Here is a 22432-nt window from a genome sequence, read left to right as displayed (position 1 = left end):
AGCAGGAAAGATTACCAAGAATGAAGGTTCCTTCTGCATATTCTCTCCAAAGACTAATTGTTGGAGTGTGTAGTGCGTTGGTTCTACTTTCTAACTTCATTAGAGTGAACTTGGAAAGTGAATTTAGCTACTTGGTGTCAGTATAAATTAGACAAATTCTAAAAGCCCACATTCTGTTTAATTTATTAATGGAATAAAATTCAGGCTATCAGAGGGTTGGGGGTCTGTGGACACAGAAGACAATGAATGATCTTCCTAACTCTTCTTTCCTCAGTGCACATGAACATCCTTGAATCAATACTGGTTCCTCAAATGTTTGTAGGAGGTGATCATTTGTCAAACCTATTCCAAACTTCATCTGCCCCGTGGCATAATTTTTGTTTATGGTTTAAATCTGTGGGTTTTCATTTCCTGTAGCTGAGCACACATAAAAGTTAATTTGACCTAGGTGGTTGAAAGGAACCTCTAGACAGGGGAGCAGGTAACCCTCTTCCCATTTCAAAGCTCTAATGCAAACTGTCAGGATATTCACAGACCTGATTAATGTGCCTAATAAACTCGAAGCAGTTCTCCAAAGCCTGGCGGAACAACACGGTGTGAGAACAAGAAAGTAATAGGAGGGGAAAGGGTGTAGTTAGCCTTTGAAATTGAAATAATAATGCAAAAGTATTTTAATCTAAAAGAGAAATGCCTGGAAAGTCTAGATGAATAAAACTATAATTAAGAGAAATGGAAATACAGTGCTCATCTGTATGATCTTGGAAAAAGTACAGATTCAGGCCTGCCCTAGACATAGGCACAAAGAGAAAGAGAGGACTAAGTGACTTAAATGAATTCTTGGGAAGTGAGCGGCTGGTAAATGTCAACCTCAGTTCTGTACCTGCACATACAAGGAACAGTGACACACCTGTGCTTGATACCCCACAGGTACCATAAAACTCAGCACGCCCCCTCTGACCTGGTGACCTTTTGGCTCTTCCCATCCTGTGGCCCCATCTCAGGAGCAGCGGAACACACCCCTTCCAGCTTACTGGTCCAGATGGAAGATGGAGAATTACACCAGGCTCTCTCCCTGCTCATCTCCCATATTCACTCAATCCTGCTGATTCTCCCTCCTACGTCTCCCTCACGTCCATCCTCCTCCATGCTCACTGCCACGGCCTCAGTTTAGTCCTCCTGCCTCGCACCCAGCTGTTGCAATCACCCACCCACCCCCCATGGAGGCCCCACCTTGAGTCCATCTCGCTCCACTCTGCTCTCTGCAGCCACAAGACTGGTGTTTCCATGATGTGTGTTGTTCTCATGCTTGTACTCCTCAGTGCTCATTCATGGTCAAGGCCTGGTCACCTGGACCTCTCCATCCTCATCTCCCACATCCTGCATCCCAGCTACACATACATGCAGTCCTCCAGCTGGTTGTTATGTTTTCATCCCCCTGTGTGTCTCTATGTTCTGCTTCCTTTGCCTGGAATATCTTGGCTGTCCACCCCTCTTTTTTCCAAATGGCTAAGTCTCATTTGCCCATTGGCTGAAGCACAGCTTCTGCAAGGGCTGTGAACTGCCTCCCCAGTGGGCGTTAAAGTAGGCCCCCATGGACATGTCTGGTTACTCATTTTTGAAATTGACCCTGAGGCTGTTAAGTCCTTGAGGTCAGGGAATCTGTATTATCTGAAGACCCTAGCACTTAAATCATTTTTTGCTGACTCCACTGTTGAGAACACAACGGCTTCTGCTCTACGGAAGCCTGAGTCAGGTGAGTGAGTCAGATTAACTGCAAGAACAGGGTCAAGCTGCACTAATGACATGTCTGACGATACTGATATGCCCCTGAGAGATTTCATGACTAATACTTACTCTTTTCTCCAACTTTTGAAGGGACAAGAGACCCTGCACAAGCAAGATGAAGGCCCTTCTTTCCTCACGTTTGCTGCACTGGGTTATTTGGAAAGCCTTGCTTTGCTGGTTGTCATGCAGGACAGCACCCAATGGGAGGAGGTCTTTAGGAAGGTTCTCCCCACCGTTCACAGAATCTGGTGGCTGGCCAGCTGGAAACACTGATGGTCTCCATTGAACTGGAGCTTTAGGGATCAAATGCTTTGACCCAGAAACCCCTGGATTATCCTGATCTTGATGTGGGTAAGGAGACTGGATAACATGGCATTCGTTCCTTAAAGCCAGGAAGCCTGTGCTCAAGGGCAGGAACTGAACAAGAGAGCCGCCAGAAGCTTGATGCATCCCTGTCACTCAAAGGGGAGAATGAGTCTCCAATTTCGAGAGGTGTGAGAAGGGCTTGAATCTGGCTATGATGGTTTAGCCAATTACTGAGAAGTGAGAGAGCTCAGCTAGGAATGTGCTGATACAGCTTCGAGTTAAGAACAGAAGGAAGAAGAAAAACTCAACTTGAACATGAAGAAAGACCCTCCCCCAATGACCTGATTCATCCTGCACCTGTCAGACTGCAAGGGCCAGATGAGACACACACTTTCCTTTTCCTCCCAAAGACAAGATCAGCGTGAGCTTCACCTATAATCTAATCGGGAACGGAAACTTGCCTTCACAGAGATGCATTTTAGAAATTGATCTGAAAGTGGAGGAACCAGAATTCAACTCATTTGCCACATACGGTGTCTAAACATTTTAAACACACACATTCATGCACACGAAACTAAGAAACAAACTCATGCGCTGACACCCATGAAGATTCCCTTCAGCCATAAATCCACTATTCTGCTCTAGTCTTGATAGTTTTCTTGACAAGAAGAGAAAAACATCAAAATTGCAGTAATGTTTGGCTTTCCACACTGCTGTGAGCAGTTCTTTTCAAAGTCTCTTGCAAAGATTCATCTGCATGTTAAATTAACAGATGTGAATTTGCAAGACCCAGTTAAGGGTAGCAATATCCTTACAGCCAGCAGACAGATATCAATAAAAGTGCTAAGAAAGAAAAACCAATGCAGCTATCAAATTAAAAAACAACAAGAGCTGATCAATATACACACGTGATGTAACTAGGAAGGAGGGATGCCAGATTTCCAGTAGACATACAGAAACACAGCAGCAAACGAGGGCTGTTCCATTCAGGCGGTCTCCGGAGTCTGTTTGGGAAGATATTTCACCAGACATCTTTGAATTCCTTTTTAGAAATTTTTTTAAAAAGAGACAGATGATGTAAAATATCAGTGTCATTACCTTTGTGGCTGTTGCCTTAGGTGTGGATATTGTTAGCACTGAGCAGAAATACTCAGCTTAATTGCCCGCCTGCCTCACCAGCTTTGGCCCTGTGTGATCAGTGTCGAATTTCAGAAATTCAACTGTATGCCCAAAGGAGAATCAAAAGAATGTGCTTCAGACTCTGAAGGAATAGTCCCAAAAGAAGTTCCACAAATGTTTTGAGCAATATATGCTTCTTTGGAACAAGGGCATAGCTCCTAAGGCACTTATTCTAAAGGGACACAGACTCATTTGGAGTTACATGCCCTGGAATGGTTGCTTAAAAGGGAACCAGTTACTTCTCTTAGGGAGGCAGTCTCTACCTTGGCTGCACATTGGAGTCACCCGGGGAGCATTACAAACTACTGATGCCCGGTCTCATCCCCAGAGAGTCTGATTTAGTTGGTCTGTGGGACAGACTGGACCCTGGGTGATTTTAATGCTTTAGAACTCCATGTTGTATGTTTATCGTAAGCACAGTTTACACATCTGTCCTCCCCTGCCTCTTGACATACTCATCTCGTTCTCTCTAGCCCCAAGTATAACGCTTGGGAGACAGTAGCTGCTTAAGAAATGTTTGATGAATGAATAATAGAATAGGTAGGCCCTTACTGTGTGCCAGGTGAGGTGACTAAGTCTCAGTTTGCCTGAAATAGAGGGGCTTCCCTGGATGTATGACTTTCAGTGTTAAAACCACAACCATCCCAGTTAGCACAGCACTGTAAATCAACTATGCTTTAATTAAAAAAAAGAAAAGAAAAGAAAAGAAAAAAAAACCCCAAAACTGTCCCAGGTAAACCAGGATGCCTGGTTATCCTAGTGCCAGGTCCTATGCCTAAAACTTGCAAAGGTTCGTTATTTAATCCTATCAACAACCTTATGAGGTGGATACCATTATTAACCCCGCTTTACAGATGAGGCAACTGAAGCAAAGAGATATTAAGTGACTGCCCTGACTTAGGCAGTGAGTAGTGAACCTGAGATTAGACACCAGTCTTGTTAAATCCAGAGTCCATGTACTTAATCATTATGTTGTCTTTCCTCCCGATAAAGCTGTGATTTTCTTTTTCCATTTTGTTTGTTGCTTTAGTGTGTATCTCTCAATGTCAGATTTCTGTGTGTAAGTAACCCTTGAAAATAAAAAGCTTCCTTGCTCCTTACATAGGGCATTTTTCAGTCTAGAGACTTCCAAAACTACAGAAGAGACCCAGCAGGAAGCCCGCTAGGGAAACAGAAGCAAACCCCGGAGCTGGCCTGAGGGGAGAGTGTCCACTTCAGCTGGCATGTCAGCAGACACAGAGCCGGCTGGTACCCCTGGCTGGAGCCCCCGACGCTGAGGAGCAGACCAGAGCAGACCCTGTAGATTTCTCCACCAAGGCAGTGAGCCCCTGAGAAAAGGACTTGTGTGTGTGTGCACGTGGGCACGTGTGGATGGGTGTTGCCCATCCCACAGTTGTTTTGTTCGTGTAAAGACCCCTGACCACAAGTAGGGAGGAGTCTGAGAACTAACTACTAAGCAGAGAAAGTACACCTTGAAGTAAATCTATCACTTCAAATCCTGCCATTAGGCTACTGAAATGCCTTCCAAAATTATTTTAAAATTCTATCAGCCACTATTTTAAACCAAAAGAACAGGAGTCTGGGAGAATTTAGAATACTAACAGTTTAGTAAAAACCTAGTAATCTTACCACACACAATCCCTTTACAGACCTGGAGACACAGAAGCTTCTAGACTTTTTAAAAGTATTTGTACAGTCTTTGTTCATCCCACGCGGGCAGCAGTGGTACTCTGTGAACATGAGCACCAGGTTCTAACCAGTGGACCTAAATGGGAGGGAAGACTAGTAACTAGTCTTCACTTGTTAAAAGAATACGCGAACTCCACGGAGAGATCACCGTGACTTAAGATGTTGCCGTGCTTAAAGGCCGGGAAGCAGTGGTGGCAACTTGGGTGCATACCTGAAGGGGGCTTCTCTGCGGAATCGCTCCCAGAACCGCTGCTGCTCTGCCTCGAAGGCCGCGCACCTCTGGCGGAGGAGGGTCACTTCATTCGCCTGCAGGGGGGCCACCTGCTGCCTCACGGTAACAGCCATCTTTTTAATCTTGTTCCATTTCTCAGGCAGCTCCTGCAAAGGAGACCTCAGTATGGTCAGACCCTCCCCCACAGTCCTGAGGCTGGACGCACCCGGATGTCTCCATCTCTGCCCCGATGCCAGGCTCTGATGCCGTGGCAGCGTTCGACCCTTCCTTGACTTGGCTCCCTGGATGCCCACTCTCCCGATGATCACCTACTTCTGACTCAACACTATCCTTCTTGCCCTCAACTTCTAACCCAGTAACCCTGGTCCTTTTCTACATTTTCTAAGAGTGCCTAGTTATTTCCTTTTATGCCCCACATCTCTTAGACCATCATAACATTCCTCAGACCTGCTTTTTTTTTCTCTGAATGAAGAATTCAGCTCATCCATAATCCTGGAAAAAGAACCCAAACACATCATCCACATCAGTTCTCCCATATATGTCCAGCGTTACAGTGTTTCGTATTTATTGAGTTTCAAGAAAGTGGTACACATTATACATGTGCGACACATTTAGCTCCAAAGCATGGACCTTGAGTAATCACCAAGCCCTGTTTTTCATTTACTTCAACCCACCTCATCCCACTCTGAAATCCCCAAACTTTCCCTCTATTTCTTTTATTAAGAAAACATAAACTTTGCACTGACTTCCAGCTGCCTGAACAGTGTTTCCGGCAATTCTTGTCCATAGGTCTTCAGCAATTCAATAGTCTGCTTTAAAGGCTCAAACAACTCATCAGTGCTGCTCTGTCGTTCTTTAAGAGCCATAAGGTGTCCCATAATTTCAACCAATCCTTGGAAATCTCCTTATCTGACTTTCTTGAGCAAGCCATTCTCGCTGTTTTTTATAAATGCTTCAAGGTCGGCCAAGCTGAGCAAAACAAACAGAATGTGAGGAGCCATTCTCCTTTCACTCCTTGAAAGGAAGATTTATTTAGTTCCCCAACATTAATAGCTATTATTATGGAAAACTCTCCATATCCTGATGGTAAGATACGACCCTCTTCAGAAGTGTCAAGGTCGCAAAGGACAAAGACTTAGCCCTCCATGATGGAGGGGGCATTACTGGGACAACTGGTGAAATGTGAGTTAAGTCCGTACTAAGTAAGTTACTACTTCCACATCAATAGTAACTTCCTTGTGTTGATAACTGTACCGTGGTTGGTTATCTAAGAGGTTATCATTTGGGAAAGTTGAGTAAAGGTGAAAGAGAATTCTTTGTACTATTTTTACAACTTTTTTTGTAAGTCTGAAATTATTTCAAAGTGAAATTATTTCAAAGTAAATATATTACAAATTATGTTGTGAATCTCAAATTATTTTTTAAAAAACTGAAAATAAACACTATGGCCTCAAAGGTCATACACACTTGGGTTTAATTTTGACACTTACTAGATGTGTAACCATGGCCAAGTCACTTAACATCTCTGAGCCTCAGTTTCCTCATCTACAAGATTGGTTATTTTGAGAGTTAAATGAGATCCATTCTTGAATTCAAAAATGTTCATTGGGCAACTATTATGAGCCCTAGCCTGCTTCCAGGTTCTGAGAATAGTATAATAAATAAGATAAAGTCTCTGTCTTTATGAAGCTTACATTCTAGTGGGAAAAATAAATGTGACACAGATCAATGAGATAAATGGTACAGTTTCACATGGCGATGAGTGCCATGAAATAAGGGCATAGAGACTAAGGTCAGAACGATTTTATATGGAGTGGTCAGTAAAGGCCTTTCTATGGAGGTGATGTTTGAGCAGAAATGTAAACAATATGAAGGAGTGAGTCAAGAAAGAAACAGGAAAAGAGCTTTCCAGGGACGGGGGCAGCATGAGTAAAGGCACTGAAGCTGGATTCAGTTTGATTCTCTTGAGGAAAAGGGGAAAGTCAGGGTAGCAGAAGCATAAGGAGAACAGAAGGGGGCACCGAGGGAGAAGACATCAGAGAAGGGCCCGCCACGGGGAGGCCTTATTGGCCATGATGAGAAGCTCGGATTTTATTCTAAGTGTGAGAATCCTGCGGAGAAGGGCATAATTTGACTGGTTTTCAAAAAGAACTACAGATGGAGGAGAACAGATTTCAGCCGGAGGTGGTGACGGTGATGGTGATGGTGACATGCGTGGGGAGACAGAACAGAAGCCAGGGGGGCACTTAGGGACTACTGTGGTTGTCTGGGTGACAGAAGATACTGGCTTTGACCCGGATGGTGGACATGAGGAGCGGTCAGATTCAAGGCAGTTTTGCGTGCAGAGCTAATAAAACCCACTAATGGGTTGGGGGAGGGGTATGAGGGAATAAAGAAATCAATAAGGACTCCTGGCAATGGGGTGAATGATGATGCCATTTAAAGAGATGGGGAAGAATTGGGGAAGACTGGGGGGGGGTTTGGAGGGAGAAGAGGGAAGGAGATAAATTTTACACATGTTAGGTTTAGGGAATTCCCTAAACCTAAGGTCTACTGCCATTAGACTACTGAAATGCCTAATGTCTAATGCCATTAGGCTACTGGACTACCTGGTGGTCCAGTGGTTAGGACTTGGCATGTTCACTGCCGGGGCCCGGGTTCGATCCCTGGTCAGGGAACTAAGATCCTGAAAGCCACCTGGCCCGGTCAAAATAAAGAAATAAATGTGTTAGGTTTGACATGCCTCCCAGACATCTAACAGAGATACTTATTAGGCAGTTGAACTTAAGTCTAGAGTTCTTAAGAGACGGGGCTAAAAATATAAATTTGGTAGTTATCAGCACACAGATTATTCAAAGTATTAGATTAAATATCACCTGGAATATGGCTGTGGCTAGAAATGAAATTCCAGGATCAAGGTTTCAGGAGTTCTAATATTTTGAGTCCTGGAGGAGATGAGCCCAGTCAAGGAGACCTCGAAGGAGGAAATCAAGAAAGTGAGGTCTCCTGAAGAAACCGTTTGGGAAGGAGGGAGTGATCAGCTGTACCAAATACTGCAGAGAGGTACAAGTAAGACGATGACTGATCATCACCATTGGATGCAGCCATATGAAAATCATCGTTGCTCTTGGCAAGACTGGTTTCAGTTGAGCAGTCTAATAAAGGCCTGACTGGAGGATAAGTTGGAGGATGCGGATTTCTGTTTCTAGCTGTATGATGTACACGATAATATGAATGACCCTTCTGCTAAGACAAAAGAAATGCTTAAGCACATATTTCAAAATCACTTAAAAATGCATCACTAAGGTGGCATGAAATTAAGGCATCTCCAGAAGCTGAAAATGTAGTGAAAGCAAGAACCCTGGGAGGTAAGCAAGGTTCAAAGCTGGCTTTCACAGGATAGTTGCTATTGAATCTTGAGCTTCTACTTTGATTCTTGATGAGAACTGGGGAACAGGTGATTAAGCCTAGGGCCCACTCAAGGTGAGGAAGCTAATAGGAAGTTGCGGGTGAAGCTGCAACGCCATTAAGGGTGAACAAGAAATAAACAGGCTGCGTGGTATGGGACAGCATGGAAACTTGCCCAAATTAACCATGACACTAGATGGACTACTGTAAGTTGAGGTACAAGTGGTCTGGGGTTGGAAGAGTCCCATGATGACCGGCAGAAACAAATGAAAATCCTTTCTGGAGGAATGCAACAAGAATCCAATCCTCAAAGGATTACTCTCCAAGGAACATGATTTTATAATCAAGTCACAAAATACATAAGGAAAGAAGTCACCATGAGTGGGAGCCAGCAGAAACAGCTGAATTAAACCTGTGAATATTTTAGATACTGGAATTCAGGTGGAGCATATAAAATAGCAATATTTAATATGTCAAAAGACAAAAGAGTTCTTGTTTAGGTGCTTTGCTTTACGATTTCTGACCCACATACCAGGAGCAAAGGCTTTCCCTGCAGTTTCCCAGACATCTATTCAAGATTTACTAAGAAAAACAACTTCATCCTTTTAAGTATGATATATCAGTTTGTACAGAAATGCTTTCTTTAGGAATCACCCTTCAGAAGCCTAGATAAACTCTTACATTCTCAACAGGTCACCGTGCCTTATCCTGGCCCCAACTGCCTTTATGTTCAAGCATAAATTCAGCATTGTCTCATAATCAGGAATGGAGGTGATTTCAGCGGCTTTCCAAATATGCCCAGAATCTGTGATAGTGTGTGGACCTTTGTATCAAATGATGGATTCAAGAAGTGACAAAACTTACTGAAGTGGATAATATGAAAATTATGGCCTGTGATGGCATTATTTTGTGAATTGTGGCCTCTCCCGTTGCAGAGCACAGTCTCCAGAGGCACAGGCTCAGCGGCCATGGCTCACGGGCCCAGCTGCTCCGCGGCATGTGGGATCTTCCCGGACCGGGGCACGAACCCATGTCCCCTGAATCAGCAGGCGGACTCTCAACCACTGCGCCATCAGGGAAGCCCGAAAAGAAACTTTTAATATGTGCTCTAGCAATGCAAAAATGATCATACTGTGCTATGTTAGCGGGCAATTCCAGTAGAAGGAAGCTAATAATTTTCCATAGGCCTTTATGTTAACTTTGATCTATGGCAAGAAGAAACAAACCATTTTTAGGCTGACAAATCAAAAGTTATCTTAAGATTATCCTCTAGTAAATGTATTCTAAAACTTGAAAAATGAATAAATAAAAAAGAAGGAATTTGAGCAAAGAACAGGAGGGTATAAAAATGAGTAAGCAAAACTGTAAAATAACCAAATATAAGATCTAAAAATGGAAAGTATAATTAAAATTTAAAGCTCAATGAATGGATTAAACAAGAGATTTAGACAACACTAAAAGAGAGAATTAGGCTGCTGTTTGATAAAAGTGGAGAAATTATTCAACTGCAGTAAAGAAAGACAAACAACTGAAAACTGAAAATTATTCAAATACATGGGTGATATTTAAAAGTGTATAAGTGTAACAAGTGTAATAAGAGGTCCAGAAGGAGGTAATAGAGAGAATGGGCAGGAAGCAATCTCTGAGGATATCTTGGCTGAGAATTTTCTTAAATTAATGAAAGACACCAAATATAAGATCAAGGAAGCCCAACAAATTCAAGGTGAAATTAATATAAAGAAACCCTCACATAAGTACATCAGTATGAAACTGCAGATTACCAAAAGTGAAAAAAAATCTTAAAATTAGCTGCAGAGAAAAGACGGATTTCTATTAATAAAAAAACCCCTAAGTTGATGGCTGACGATGCAACACCAAAAATGAAGCCAGGACACAATGGAATAATATTTTCAATAGGCTTACAGAAAATATGTTATCCTAGAATTCTCTCTTCCACATATCAATTTTTTCAAGAACAAGGGCAAAATACATGCATTTGGAGAGAAAAAGAATGAGAGTTTTACCAAAAGAACCTCATTAACGGACCTTCTAATGACTACAATTCAGATAGCGTGTCTGTAATGTAGGAAGATGGAATGAGCAAAGATATTGGTAAATATGTAGATAACTTTAAATAAACAGCTGAGTATATGAAAATAAAGTATGATTTGTGGAGTTTAGATAAATAGCAGAGAACAATTCTAATTACTTGGAATTATAGAATATAATTTGATGTATGAACGGTTGAGATCAAACTAAAGTCCTTGTATTGGTTGTGAAAAGAGTAACGGTACTGATTAGTTTATTCCTTTTAAGAATGTTTTTTAAAATAGCTATGGTTAACTATTAGAAAAGAAGACTTAGATAGCACAACATCCAAATTAGCAGAAGGGAAAAAATGGAATAAGAAAAAGGAAAAATAAAAGAAAATATTTTAAAAAATGCAACCCAAAGCAGGCAAGAAAGAAAACAAAGAAAAGAAGAACAAATAGAGAGGACACAATAAAATGGTACAAATGAATTCAAATATAGCACAACAGACATTAATGAACAAAATGCTCCAGTTAAAAGAAAGATATTAAGGTGGATAAAACATTCAGTTCTATATCAATTATAAAGATCTCTTCTAATATAAAGGCACAGAAATATTGAAAGCCAGAGGATAAAATAAGAGACACCAGGCAAATGTCATACAAAGGAAATTGGTTTTGTTATACTAATATATAACAAAACACACTTTAACACAAGAAATATAGCTAGTGATAAAAGATTTTTAACGTGTGGCTAAAAGATTCAATTTTCCAGGAATATATAAAAAGTCAAACGCTGTATGCTCACACAGCATAACCTTAAAAAATATGAAACAAAAAGTGACAGAATTACAAGGAGAAATTGACACTCTACCATCAAAGTGGAAGATTTTTAACACAGTTATCTCAGTAATCGATAAATTAAGCAGACAAAAAAAAAAGGCAGCGAGGTTATAGTGGATTTGAAGAAAACAAGTTTGATCAAATAGGCATGCACAGAACATTATACCCAACATTTATAGAGTACACATTCTTTTCAAATATGCACAGAACATTTATAAAAACTGACCAAATTCAACAAATTTCAGAAGCTTGTTATTACATATGTTACATTCTCTGACCACAATACAATTGTTAGAAATTAATGACAGAAATGCAACTAGAAGAACCCATGTTTTAAGATTAAAAAAATATATAAGTACATCATAATGAATGTTAAAAATATTTAGAGCTTAATTATTACTAAGACTTGTGAGATGTAGGTGAAATTGTACTTAGAAGGGAAATTATAACTTTAAGTGTTACATTAAAAAAGACAGAGGGCTCAAGGTGAACAGCAAAGCACACATATTAACTTAGCCAAAGGACAGAAAATAAACCCAAAGAAAATAGAAGGAAATAATAAACATAAAAGAATAAATTATCAAAATAGAAATCAAATTATAATAAAGAGGATCAATCGGTTCATAAGATTGTTTTTTGTAAATCTCTTGGAAGATTAATTAAGTAAAGAAGCCAGAAAGCACAATAGAAATGAACAGAAATCTAAAAAGGAACATATCCATAGATTCTGTAGAGATTAAACAGGTAAGAGCATAATATAAATTTCATGACAATAAGTTGAAGATTTACATGAAATGCATACATCCCTAGAAAAATATGACTTACTAAGGAATAGAAAACCTTAATATTCCTATAAACATTAGAAAAATTACAGGTAAAAATCTTGCCACAAGCAAAATACCAAGCCAGATGTTTCAATAGGAGATTTAAACTTTCAAGGATTAGAGAATTTCAATCTTACACCAACTCTTACGGAGAAAAAACAAGAAGGTTACTTCCTAACCCATGCTATGAAGCTAGAAAACCACAGAGCAAGATCAGACAAAGATGTTACAGAAAGGAAAAACTGAAAGCCAGTTTCATCAAAAACAGACACATCAGTGCTAACTAAAATATCTGCAAACAAAGTCAACCAATGAATATATTGAAAAAGCCAATATTTCATGTTGGGCTTAACTCAGTAATGCTAGGTTGGTTCAGTATTAGAAGCCAAATAATACAGTCACAACTTTAACATATTGAGGGGAAAAAAACAGAATTATCTTAATGGAGTTAGAAAAAACGATTGACAAAATGTTATACCCATTTTCGCTAAATCCTCTTAACAAATTAGGACTAGAAGAGAACTTCTTTAATCAGATAAAGAGATGCCATAAAAAACTCACAGAGTATTATACTAAGTAATGAAATGTTGAAAGTATCCCCTTTAAGATTGGGGACAAGACAAGGATACTTACCATCACCACTTTATTCGATGTTATACTGACAGTCCTAGTCAGTGTGGTCAGATAAGAAATAGCGATAAAACGCATTTTAAAAAAAAGACTGAGGAGGAAGAAATAAAATTATCATAAATTTGTAGATGATGACTATGCACACAAACCCCAGAGAGTACACAGATGAATTACTAGAATTAACAACTTATTTAGTAGAGTTGCTTGATACAAAATTGACATACAAATGTCAATTCATTTCCATGGAAAATATGATTTTAAAATATCATTTACACTAGGAAACAAAAAATAAAATATTAAGAATAAATCTTAAAAGAAAGACATGAAAATCATTTTAAAGGAAACAATTACAAAATTTCATTGAAGGATATTAAGGAAGATAAATGGAGAGATAACATGTTCTTAGGAATATCCATTACTACAAAGATGACAATTCTCTTCAAATTGATCTATAGTCACTGCAAGTATAATCAAAATCCCAATGGATTTTTTCTTCTACAAACTGATTTTAAAATGTATGTAAAATAGTAAGGAAGGGCCAAGAATGACTGAGACATTCTTAATGAAAGTGAACAAGGCAGGGACTCGCCCTGCCAGATATCAAGATTTATTATAGAGCTATAGTAATTAGGACTGCATCATATTAATGCAGTGACTGACAAAGAGCTATTTAACTCAAAAGATAAAACTTGTAGGAGAGTATCATCAGGATCTCAGGACAAGAAAGGATTTATTTAACAAGAGAAAAGAAGACAACACAAGGGAAAGATGGACACATTTGACTACATAAAAATGAACTTGTCATCAAAATATACCATAAATGGAGTGGGAAGACGGGCCACAAAACGGGAGACTAAATCTGTAATATGTACAATCAGCAAAGGATTAGATATACAATATATAAGTCACTTCTAAGTATAAAAAGGGAGAAGATAAAGTCCAACAAAAAATGGGCAAGAGCTATGAAGAAGCACAGAATAGGAAGCATAATGACTCATCAAAAAACACAAAAAGATGAGCCACTTTATTCATAGTGAGAGTAATGTAAAATGTCTATCACAGTGAGATACCACTAAGCTCCCAGGAGAATGGCCAGCAGTAAACAGTTTGTCAGCAGCAAGAGGTGTTGGGGACGTGGGGCTACTGGAATCTTCACAAATGGCCGATCCACCTTTGCAAGACTTGTCATTACGTGCACTGACCCAGCAATTCCACTCCTAGACATACACCCTAGAGCCATGTTTGCTCATGGATACCGTGATAGCTGTATAAGAGAATGCATAGCAACCTTGTTGATATTAGTGAAACCAACTGAAACAACCATATTAACCACAGAATGGATAGATAGATTGTGGCACATTCAGATGATGGGATACCCTACAGCAGGGGAAATGAATGAACTACTGCTATATTCTCAGCGTGGATGGGTCTCAAATATAATGCTGAATAAAAGAAACGGGACAGAGGGATATACAGTATGCAACACTGTTTCATTTATATAGCTTTAAAATGGAAATCTCAATATATGGATATCTGTGTGTGTGTGTGTGTATATATATATATATATATATATATATATATATATATATATATATATACACACTAAGCCATGAAGAAAAGTATGGGAAGGATTATTTCACATTTAGGGCAGGGGTGACATCTGGTAGGGAGGAAGAGGGATTTAATCAGGGAAGAGTACATACGGGAATTTTAAAATGTAGCTAATGTTCTGTTTCTTCACTGGATAAAGCAAATGCGAGTATTCGTTTTAATATTTTTCTCTAAATCATATGTATGCTACATTTAAAAAAATTTCTTTTTTCTTAATTTATTTTATTTTATTTATTGTTGGCTGCATTGGGTCTTCATTGCTGTGGGCGGGTTTTCTCTAGTTGTGGTGAGTGGGGCTACTTTTTGTTGCGGTGCGCGGGCCTCTCATTGAGGTGGCTTCTCTTGTTGCAGAGCACCAGCTCTAGGCACGTGGGCTTCAGTAGTTGTGGCTCGTGAGCTCTAGAGCGCAGGCTCAGTAGTTGTGGCGCACGGGCTTAGTTGTTCTGCGGCATGAGGGATTTTCCGGGACCAGGGCTCAAACCCATGTCCCCTGTGTTGGCAGGCGGATTCTTAACCACTGCACCACCAGGGAAGCCCCTATGCTACATTATATAATAAAAGTTCTTGTAGAGACAGAATGGAAGATGAAGAAGTAAAGGGATCAAGTATAGACACAACCTTTGAGGAATTTTGCTATGAAGGAGGGCACACAGAAATGATGCTGTAGCTGGAAGGACTCCTGGGACTGTGTTCCTTTCTTTTTTTTTAAGATGCCAGATGTGACAATATATTTGCATGCTGTGGAATATGTATGAAAATAGATGGTGTTGTTGATAGGGAATGTTTAAGGAAGTAAGTTCTCGAGTAGATGAGAAGAAAGAGGCTGGACTTAGAAAACCAGCTTATTCACTGTAACAGGAGTAGTAGTTGAAATGTATGGCTTCAAATGCAGGTAGGTTGGTAGATTTGTTGGTGAAAGGTGAGCTAGCTCTCTTGTGATTGGTCCTAATTTTTCAGTGAAATGAGAGGCAAGGCTATAAGGGCAGAGAGGATATTTGAGGTTTAAGGAGAGAGGAAAAAAGTGTCTATGGGAGTTGGGAAGAATCTATGAAAATGTTCATTAAAAAATTTATGTTCATAAATTTAATATGAGATTGGTCAGAAGACTGGTTTGTTTTTCCTTCATCAAGGATGAATTGCTCAGGTGCAGGCGTGGGGCACTGAGTTTAAACAGTCAGGGTTTTATGAGGTGGGAACGGGAATGGGGAGCAAGGGTGATAAACACTGAGCTATCCCGATAAAGCATTGGGACCAATGGATTGGAAATCCTGATGGGTCTGAAGAACTTTGCATGGCACTGTTGCCAAGTGAGTGAGCTGGAAAGACACCAAGTGGTGGTCAGAGAATGGAACGCTTTAACCTGAGATTTTGAAGGGGAAGCAAGTACTTGCTCATCTTTCCTTCCATGCCACTGAGGGCACAACACAGAATTAGGTAGCAGAGGTATGACGGAAGGAAAGGGCAATGGAGAGAGAGGTCAAGAAAATGAGAGGCAGGTATAATGAAGGCTCCATGTGGATGCTGAGTCACTGAGGATGATTATCAGCAGAAGGATGGGAAAGGGAGACTGAGCCAGATGACATGACCTGCAACGAAGGGGAGGAATGGCTAAGGGCTTGGCAGGTGACTGTGGCAGGGACAAGTGGCAGGTTGTACGGTCTGATAGAATTCACTCCAGTGGAGCCGGAGATCTTGAGGGAGGACCAGGTGGAATGGTATGGAAGCTGCAATGAAGAGCAAGAATATCTCATCTACCTCTAGGCCCAGTGGTAAGAAGGATATAGGAGAAAAATCAGCCCTACTTGGGAGGGCTGCAGGGAAGCAGTATCCTCAGGAGAGAGCTGGGTTTCAGTTAGAGCAAAAAAAGGATGAGAGAAGACTAAGGGACAGTGGACTCTGCTGATGCAAGATCCTGAGGTCCAGGGGAAGAGCACAGGGGAGGGCTTTGCAAAGTCAAGGGTGGGACTGAGTAAGATCAGGGCATAAGGAGCTGAATGCGCATGAGAGTTAAGATGATGCTATGGACTGAATGTCTGTGTCTCCCACAGATTCATATGTTGAAGCCCCAACTCCCCATTTGTGATGGTATTTGGAGCTGAGGCCTTTGGGGAGGTAATTAGGGTTAGATGAGGTCATCAGGGTGGGGCCCCCATGAGGGATTAGTGGCCTTATAAGAAGAGGAAGAGGGAGATCTCTCTTTCTCTATCTGTAAACAGGAACTGAGTAAAGGCCATGTGAGGACACAGTGAGAAGACGGCTGTCTGCAAGCTAGGAGGAGAGCTCTCACCAGGAATCAAATTGACTGGCATCTTGATCTTAGACCTCTTAGCCTCTTGAATTGTGAGAAATAAATTTGTGTTGTTCAGGTCACTCAGTCAGTGGTATTTTGTTATGGCAGCTACAAGGATCCTAATACCAATTCCAATGCCTATGGGTGGGTAGGGGGGCACCCCACACCACCAAGCAATTCTTCAACACCAACTGCCTGTCCTACAACTTGACTCAATTCTGACACTATTTACCTGGTGATTCCACAGGTTAAGGGCTCAGTCCTACAAGACTGCCTCACCCCCTTCAGACTCAAACACTAGTCCAGGTTGTCACCTTGCCTCTGACTGACCAGCTATAGGACAGAGGTTCCAATGACCTCCTCCTTGCATGTGATTAATTTGCTGGAGTGGCTCCCGGAACTCAGAGAACCTGTTTACTCATTAGATTATTGGTTTATTACAAAAGGATATAACTCAGGAGCAGCCAGATGGAAGAGATGCACAGGACAAGGTATGGGAAAGGATGTGGAGCTTCTATACCCTCTCTGAATGCACCACTCCTCTGAATCTCCACACATTCACAAACTGGGAGCTCCTGAAACCCTATCTTATTGGGTTTTATGGAGACTTTATTACACAGGTATGACTGATTATACCATCAGCCACTGGAGACTGATTCAATCCCCAGCCCCTCTCTCCTCCCTGGAGTTCTGGGGAATAAGACTGAAAGTTTCAACCTCTAATCACATGGTTGGTTGTTCTGGCAACCACCTCCCATCCATAGGTGAGGTCCAAAGGTTACCATTAACATAACAAAAGATACCTTTATGGCTCTCACCACTTAGGAAATACAAGGGTTATAGGAGCTTTTGCCAGAAACAGGGATGAAGACCAAATATTGGGCTGGCCAAAAAGTTCACTCAGCTTTTTCCCATGCATCTTATGGAAAAACCCGAATGAACTTTTTGGTCAATCCAATATATATGTCTTATTACAAATCGCAGTATCATAGCAGTCCAAGCTGAATAAGACAGATGATAATGAAGGATTGGATTTCTGTCAGTAAATGAAGTATTTATGTAAGGCAAGGTGAGATTAATCCTGACACCTACTAAGAGAAGGTGGAAATCACAGAATTACAAGGTACATAGTAGACACTCAATAATAAATATTTTTTATTGTTCTTATTATTTATTTATTTTTTATCTTATCTTTGAGAACACAATGAGACATTCTCCCAAAGTGTAGCAAAGTAGTCTGTTTATGGATCACCAACTATTAAAACTGGAAGGCACCTTACAGGAATCCAGTCAAACTGTCTTCTTTCAGAGACAAGGAAACAGGCGTTCAAGGAGGACTCAGGCCTTCTCAGTGCTCTATCATGTGTTTTCCTTTTAAAACAACTGTTACATCCTGTGAAGTCTCACCTGGTAGGGACACATGGAAGCTGCTGTAACTATGCCCTGTATCAACCCTGTGTTTCTGATGCTCTGACATTTGGGGCCTTGTCGGCCCTGGAGGGATTGACCCTCCCAGGGTTAGCCAGTTCCTAGAGATAGTAAACAAACTGCTTTTGACTGTGCCTTTCAAATGCAAGCCAATCAATCCAAAGTCCATATCCCCAACCACCTCCTCCATCTGGTTCTCATTCTCCAGGCCACAGTTTACCTGCCCTATAATCCCACAGCCAGGTACCAGACAACAAAAGACAGGCCCTACACCCCAGAGCCTGTTAAAATTATTTTAAAAACTAGACAATCCTAAACCTGCTCCTAAACCTGGAGAAGAATGTCTTGCCCATTCTTCTCCATGGAAGCCGTAATAAAAGCTCTTGCCCATGTTTCCCCTCACTCCCTCTGCTTCCTGATTAACACTGGTGCCCCCCATTTGGCCCTGCATGGTGTGCTGTGCCCCCCTCCTCTTGGGATCTAACAAACTATCTTTTCAATAGCAGTCATCTCCTGATCTTGTGGCCTTGCCATACCTAAATAATAATAAAATCTGCATCTGAAACATGTCCCCATGTCCTTGGGTCACCAGACCTGCTAATGGAGAGGGACCACAGAGCACAGAGCTGTCCCCTCAACAGTACTCCATTCAGGAGCAACACTGCCACCTCCCCAACTGCCACCATTGCTTCCCTTTCTTGACTCTCATGTGGGAAACTGGCTGCTGCTTCTTAAACAACACTTGGAAAGCTCTGTTTGAAACATTCCAAAATGATTTCTGAGGCTTTTCTATAGTGGAGAACCATCACCCTTGCGAAGTCTCTCAGAATTTGTTTGTAGATAGATGCATTCTCGACTTGGCTGTCTCCCTTCCACATCACTGAGCAGCAAGCAAGACCAGCACCAAACTCTGGGGAGGGCTCCCCTGCAGCATCAGCTAATACACCAAAGACTGATCACTGAACAGAGGGACCATGGCACTCCATAGGATTCTGTGGGGAGGGGCTGGGAGCTGAGATTCTGCCTGTGGTAGACCTGTGAGGACAAGGCTAAGGTGAAGTAACTGGGAGACTACTAACCAACTTGATTATTTATCTAGAGGTTGGTGTTCTGGCTTAGGGAGCCTGGTGCTGGGCTGGGGGGTCTAGGTCTATGGTGGAACAGACAGGGTTTCATACCCAATCTGTCACACAGCTAGAGTGGCACTGGCAGGCATCAGGGGTGTGTAGATTTAGGGGCTTCTGCGCTTCACAGCTGGATAATCTGAGACAAGGAGTAAGTGGGAGAAATAAAATCTAAGAGGCCCATTAGACCCCCTCTGCTTCTCAGGCTTAAAGAGATTTCACAGTCAGAGCTGTGAAGAGAGGTTAGATCTGCTATTACTGTCTCTAACATTATTTACCACTTACTGAGTGCCTTTCGCACACTGGGCACCAAATGGAAAACGAAACAGAAAGAGGCCAGGTCTGATGAACAAATGAGAGGGCAGGACTATCGTTACTGCTGGTGTCCAAAAGCCCGGAACCTCCAACCCGCTGTTCTAATTTTTAATTTAACCAAGAACCTATGGAGAAAAATGTGAAGAAGATTAAAAACATGGTGTTCCTGACAGCCCGGGAAGCTGGCAGGACCGTGTTACCTGTGAGTGACGTAGTCCACAAGGTGCTGTTTGAACATGAGGCTCCACTTCTTAATTATATTCAGCAGAGACGTTTTAAAGGGCCGCACATCAATCTTCATCCAGCTGTCAAACACCTGGATGGGCTCCAGCCTGCTCACGTCTTCATGGAGCTTTTCGTAGCAGTCGATCTGCGCTTTGAACTGATGGAGCAGGGGCGGGTTCTCTGGAATGCCGTCCTCAGCATGGGCTTCCATCTCCTCTGCTGTGAGCACATGCCCATATAGCAGAAACTGGCCCAGAGCCTCCTTCCGGTCCTCCACGTAGAGGTAGGAATACTGGCTGAGGGTGCTCCGATAGCCGCAGCAGAGGGTCATCATGCCCTGCATCCGCCCCATCAGCTCGCCCCGCATGCCTGCCAGATCAGGCATGGCCTCCAAGTCAACCGAGGGGAGCAAGACAAAACCAGGCGGGTGACACTAGCACTTCACAGGGGGCTCCAGATCTGATGGGAGGGCACGATGTTTGCAGATCCAGTACCTGATAGTGGGGAGAGCCGTTTTGAGGGGAAAGCCGCGGAACCAAGGACGATATCCTAAAAATGCTGGTGATGAGACCCTCAACAATGTCGTAGGAGCCACCCTTCACTCCAGGCTCCAGAGACGGACAGAAAACCAATTCTGGGATGGCTAAGCTCAGTTGTGCTTCAAATATTGGGGTGAGTCCTGCCTTACATTCTGAAAAACAAGGAAAACAGAAGAGAATGGGTAAGATAGGCAAAATGCAATACTGTTTTAAAAGCACTCAGAGCATTTCTTTCCTTTAGATGAGCTGTTTGGGTATAAGAAAATGGAAATGTAAAATTTGCTAACACCCCAGAAAAGGTGAGGGTGGCAGTCCTGCAGTGTTTATTGATAGGGGAACCACTGACATTTGGAACAGGCTAATTCTTGTGCAGGGCTATCCTGGGCATTGCAGGACATTTACTCTCCTTGTCCTCAGAGAGCACATCCTAGTGACTGATCAACCCAAGCCAGTCCCCTTCCGCATTCCCAAACTTCTCCTGGGAGGCAGTACAGCCTCTGACTGAGAAGAGGTTGATTTTGCAAAGCCAGTTTCTTGGAAACAGCTGATTTCTTCCTGTGCACAAACCAGGCCATTCCCCATTGGCAGCCACTGTAGGCGTGAAAAAAAAGTCACAATCCTATCCCTTCTGCTCCTTTTCTGTAAAAACAGAACTTATTTTAATTCTGTAGTTCTGTAGTGATAAGATTTTTAAAAACAGTATAAATGATTAACAAACCCCTGATTACTTGCTAGACTAACTTGTCTTGCTAAATTTAAATCAAAATATAATATGGAGCAAGATGTTCCAAGTACAAGATAAATGCTTAGACTTATTAATAACCACTTATTTTCATATATTTTTTTGACTATAAAAGTATTTAGGAGACTGCTGCGTGCTGGACATCACGGGCAGTGGAGACTACTCATGGAAATCCATTATCCCTTCTTCCCTGGAAATAGAGGTATAAGTGGATGGGCTTGCAGTTAGGTATGGCAATGTGGTTCCCTCACCAGTGGGATGTGGGAAGAGGTGCCACTTCTGGGCTGTGGTCCACGAGGCAGCAGGGGGCCTCCTCTGTGTTCTCTTTGCCCTCCCACAGGCTGGAGCCGGCATGCTGAGCAGTGACCAGGCTCAACCATGGAAATGAAGACCAGGCCCTAGAAAGCGGTGGAACCACAGGATGGAAGGGACTTGCAACTAACCTGGAGTGCTTGCTTTGGACTGGAACCCGGGGGACAGACTTCCAAGTCCTTTAAGCCACATTATTGATGGCGTTCTTCTTACCACTGCTTAGCCATTCTCCCGAACTAAACAACTGTGGGACCCTCAAAGATATGTAAGACTAAGGCTTTGCCTTCAAAACTGTAAGGATGATAAATCTGCATTACTGGACTCAGGAGTGTCCCATCACTGCATATTTAACTTAAGGAAGTGCAAGTTTACCAATATCACAGTAATTATACTATTATTATTCTTTCTTTCTTTCTTTATTTTTTGCGGTACACGGGCCTCCCACTGTTGTGGCCTCTCCCGTTGCGGAGCACAGCCTCTGGACATGCAGGCTCAGAGGCCATGGCTCATGGGCGCAGCCGCTCCGCGGCATGTGGGATCCTCCCGGACCAGGGCACAAACCCATGTCCCTTGCATCAGCAGGCGGACTCTCAACCACTGCGCCATCAGGGAAGCCCTATACTATTATTATAGAGAAATTTTTTTAAAAATCAGTAAAATTATGCTTTGTATATGTACTCATGATATATTCTGTATTCCTACATGCATTAGGTACATATAATTTAATAGGTTGGGTTGCATATAGTTTAAAGGATTTAAAAGACTTTCAAGACTTTCAAAAGGACTTTCAAGCCCTTTACTAGGGCTTCCCTGGTGGCGCAGTGGTTGAAAGTCCGCCTGCTGATACAGGGGACACGGGTTCGCAATCCGGTCGGGAAGATCCCACATGCCGCGGAGCGGCTGGGCCCGTGAGCCATGGC

The 22432-nt window shown here is 42.0% G+C and overlaps 1 protein-coding gene across 1 annotated transcript in view; it reads right to left on the bottom strand.

Moving 5' to 3' along the window:
- Positions 1 to 22432, bottom strand: part of DNAH9 (dynein axonemal heavy chain 9) — a 301371-nt gene that overhangs the window by 225716 nt on the left and 53223 nt on the right. Inside the window, 4 exon segments of the mRNA XM_007455019.1 lie at positions 5171 to 5337; positions 5938 to 6160; positions 19895 to 20320; positions 20415 to 20610. Coding sequence (XP_007455081.1) covers positions 5171 to 5337; positions 5938 to 6160; positions 19895 to 20320; positions 20415 to 20610 — 1012 coding nt within the window.

This window comes from Lipotes vexillifer, unplaced genomic scaffold (genome assembly GCF_000442215.2).
Source record: "Lipotes vexillifer unplaced genomic scaffold, Lipotes_vexillifer_v1.1 scaffold1233, whole genome shotgun sequence".
Classification (NCBI taxonomy): Eukaryota; Metazoa; Chordata; class Mammalia; order Artiodactyla; family Lipotidae; genus Lipotes; species Lipotes vexillifer.
The sequence above is the reverse complement of the archived record's forward strand: the minus strand, read 5'-3'. Positions and strand labels throughout refer to the sequence as shown.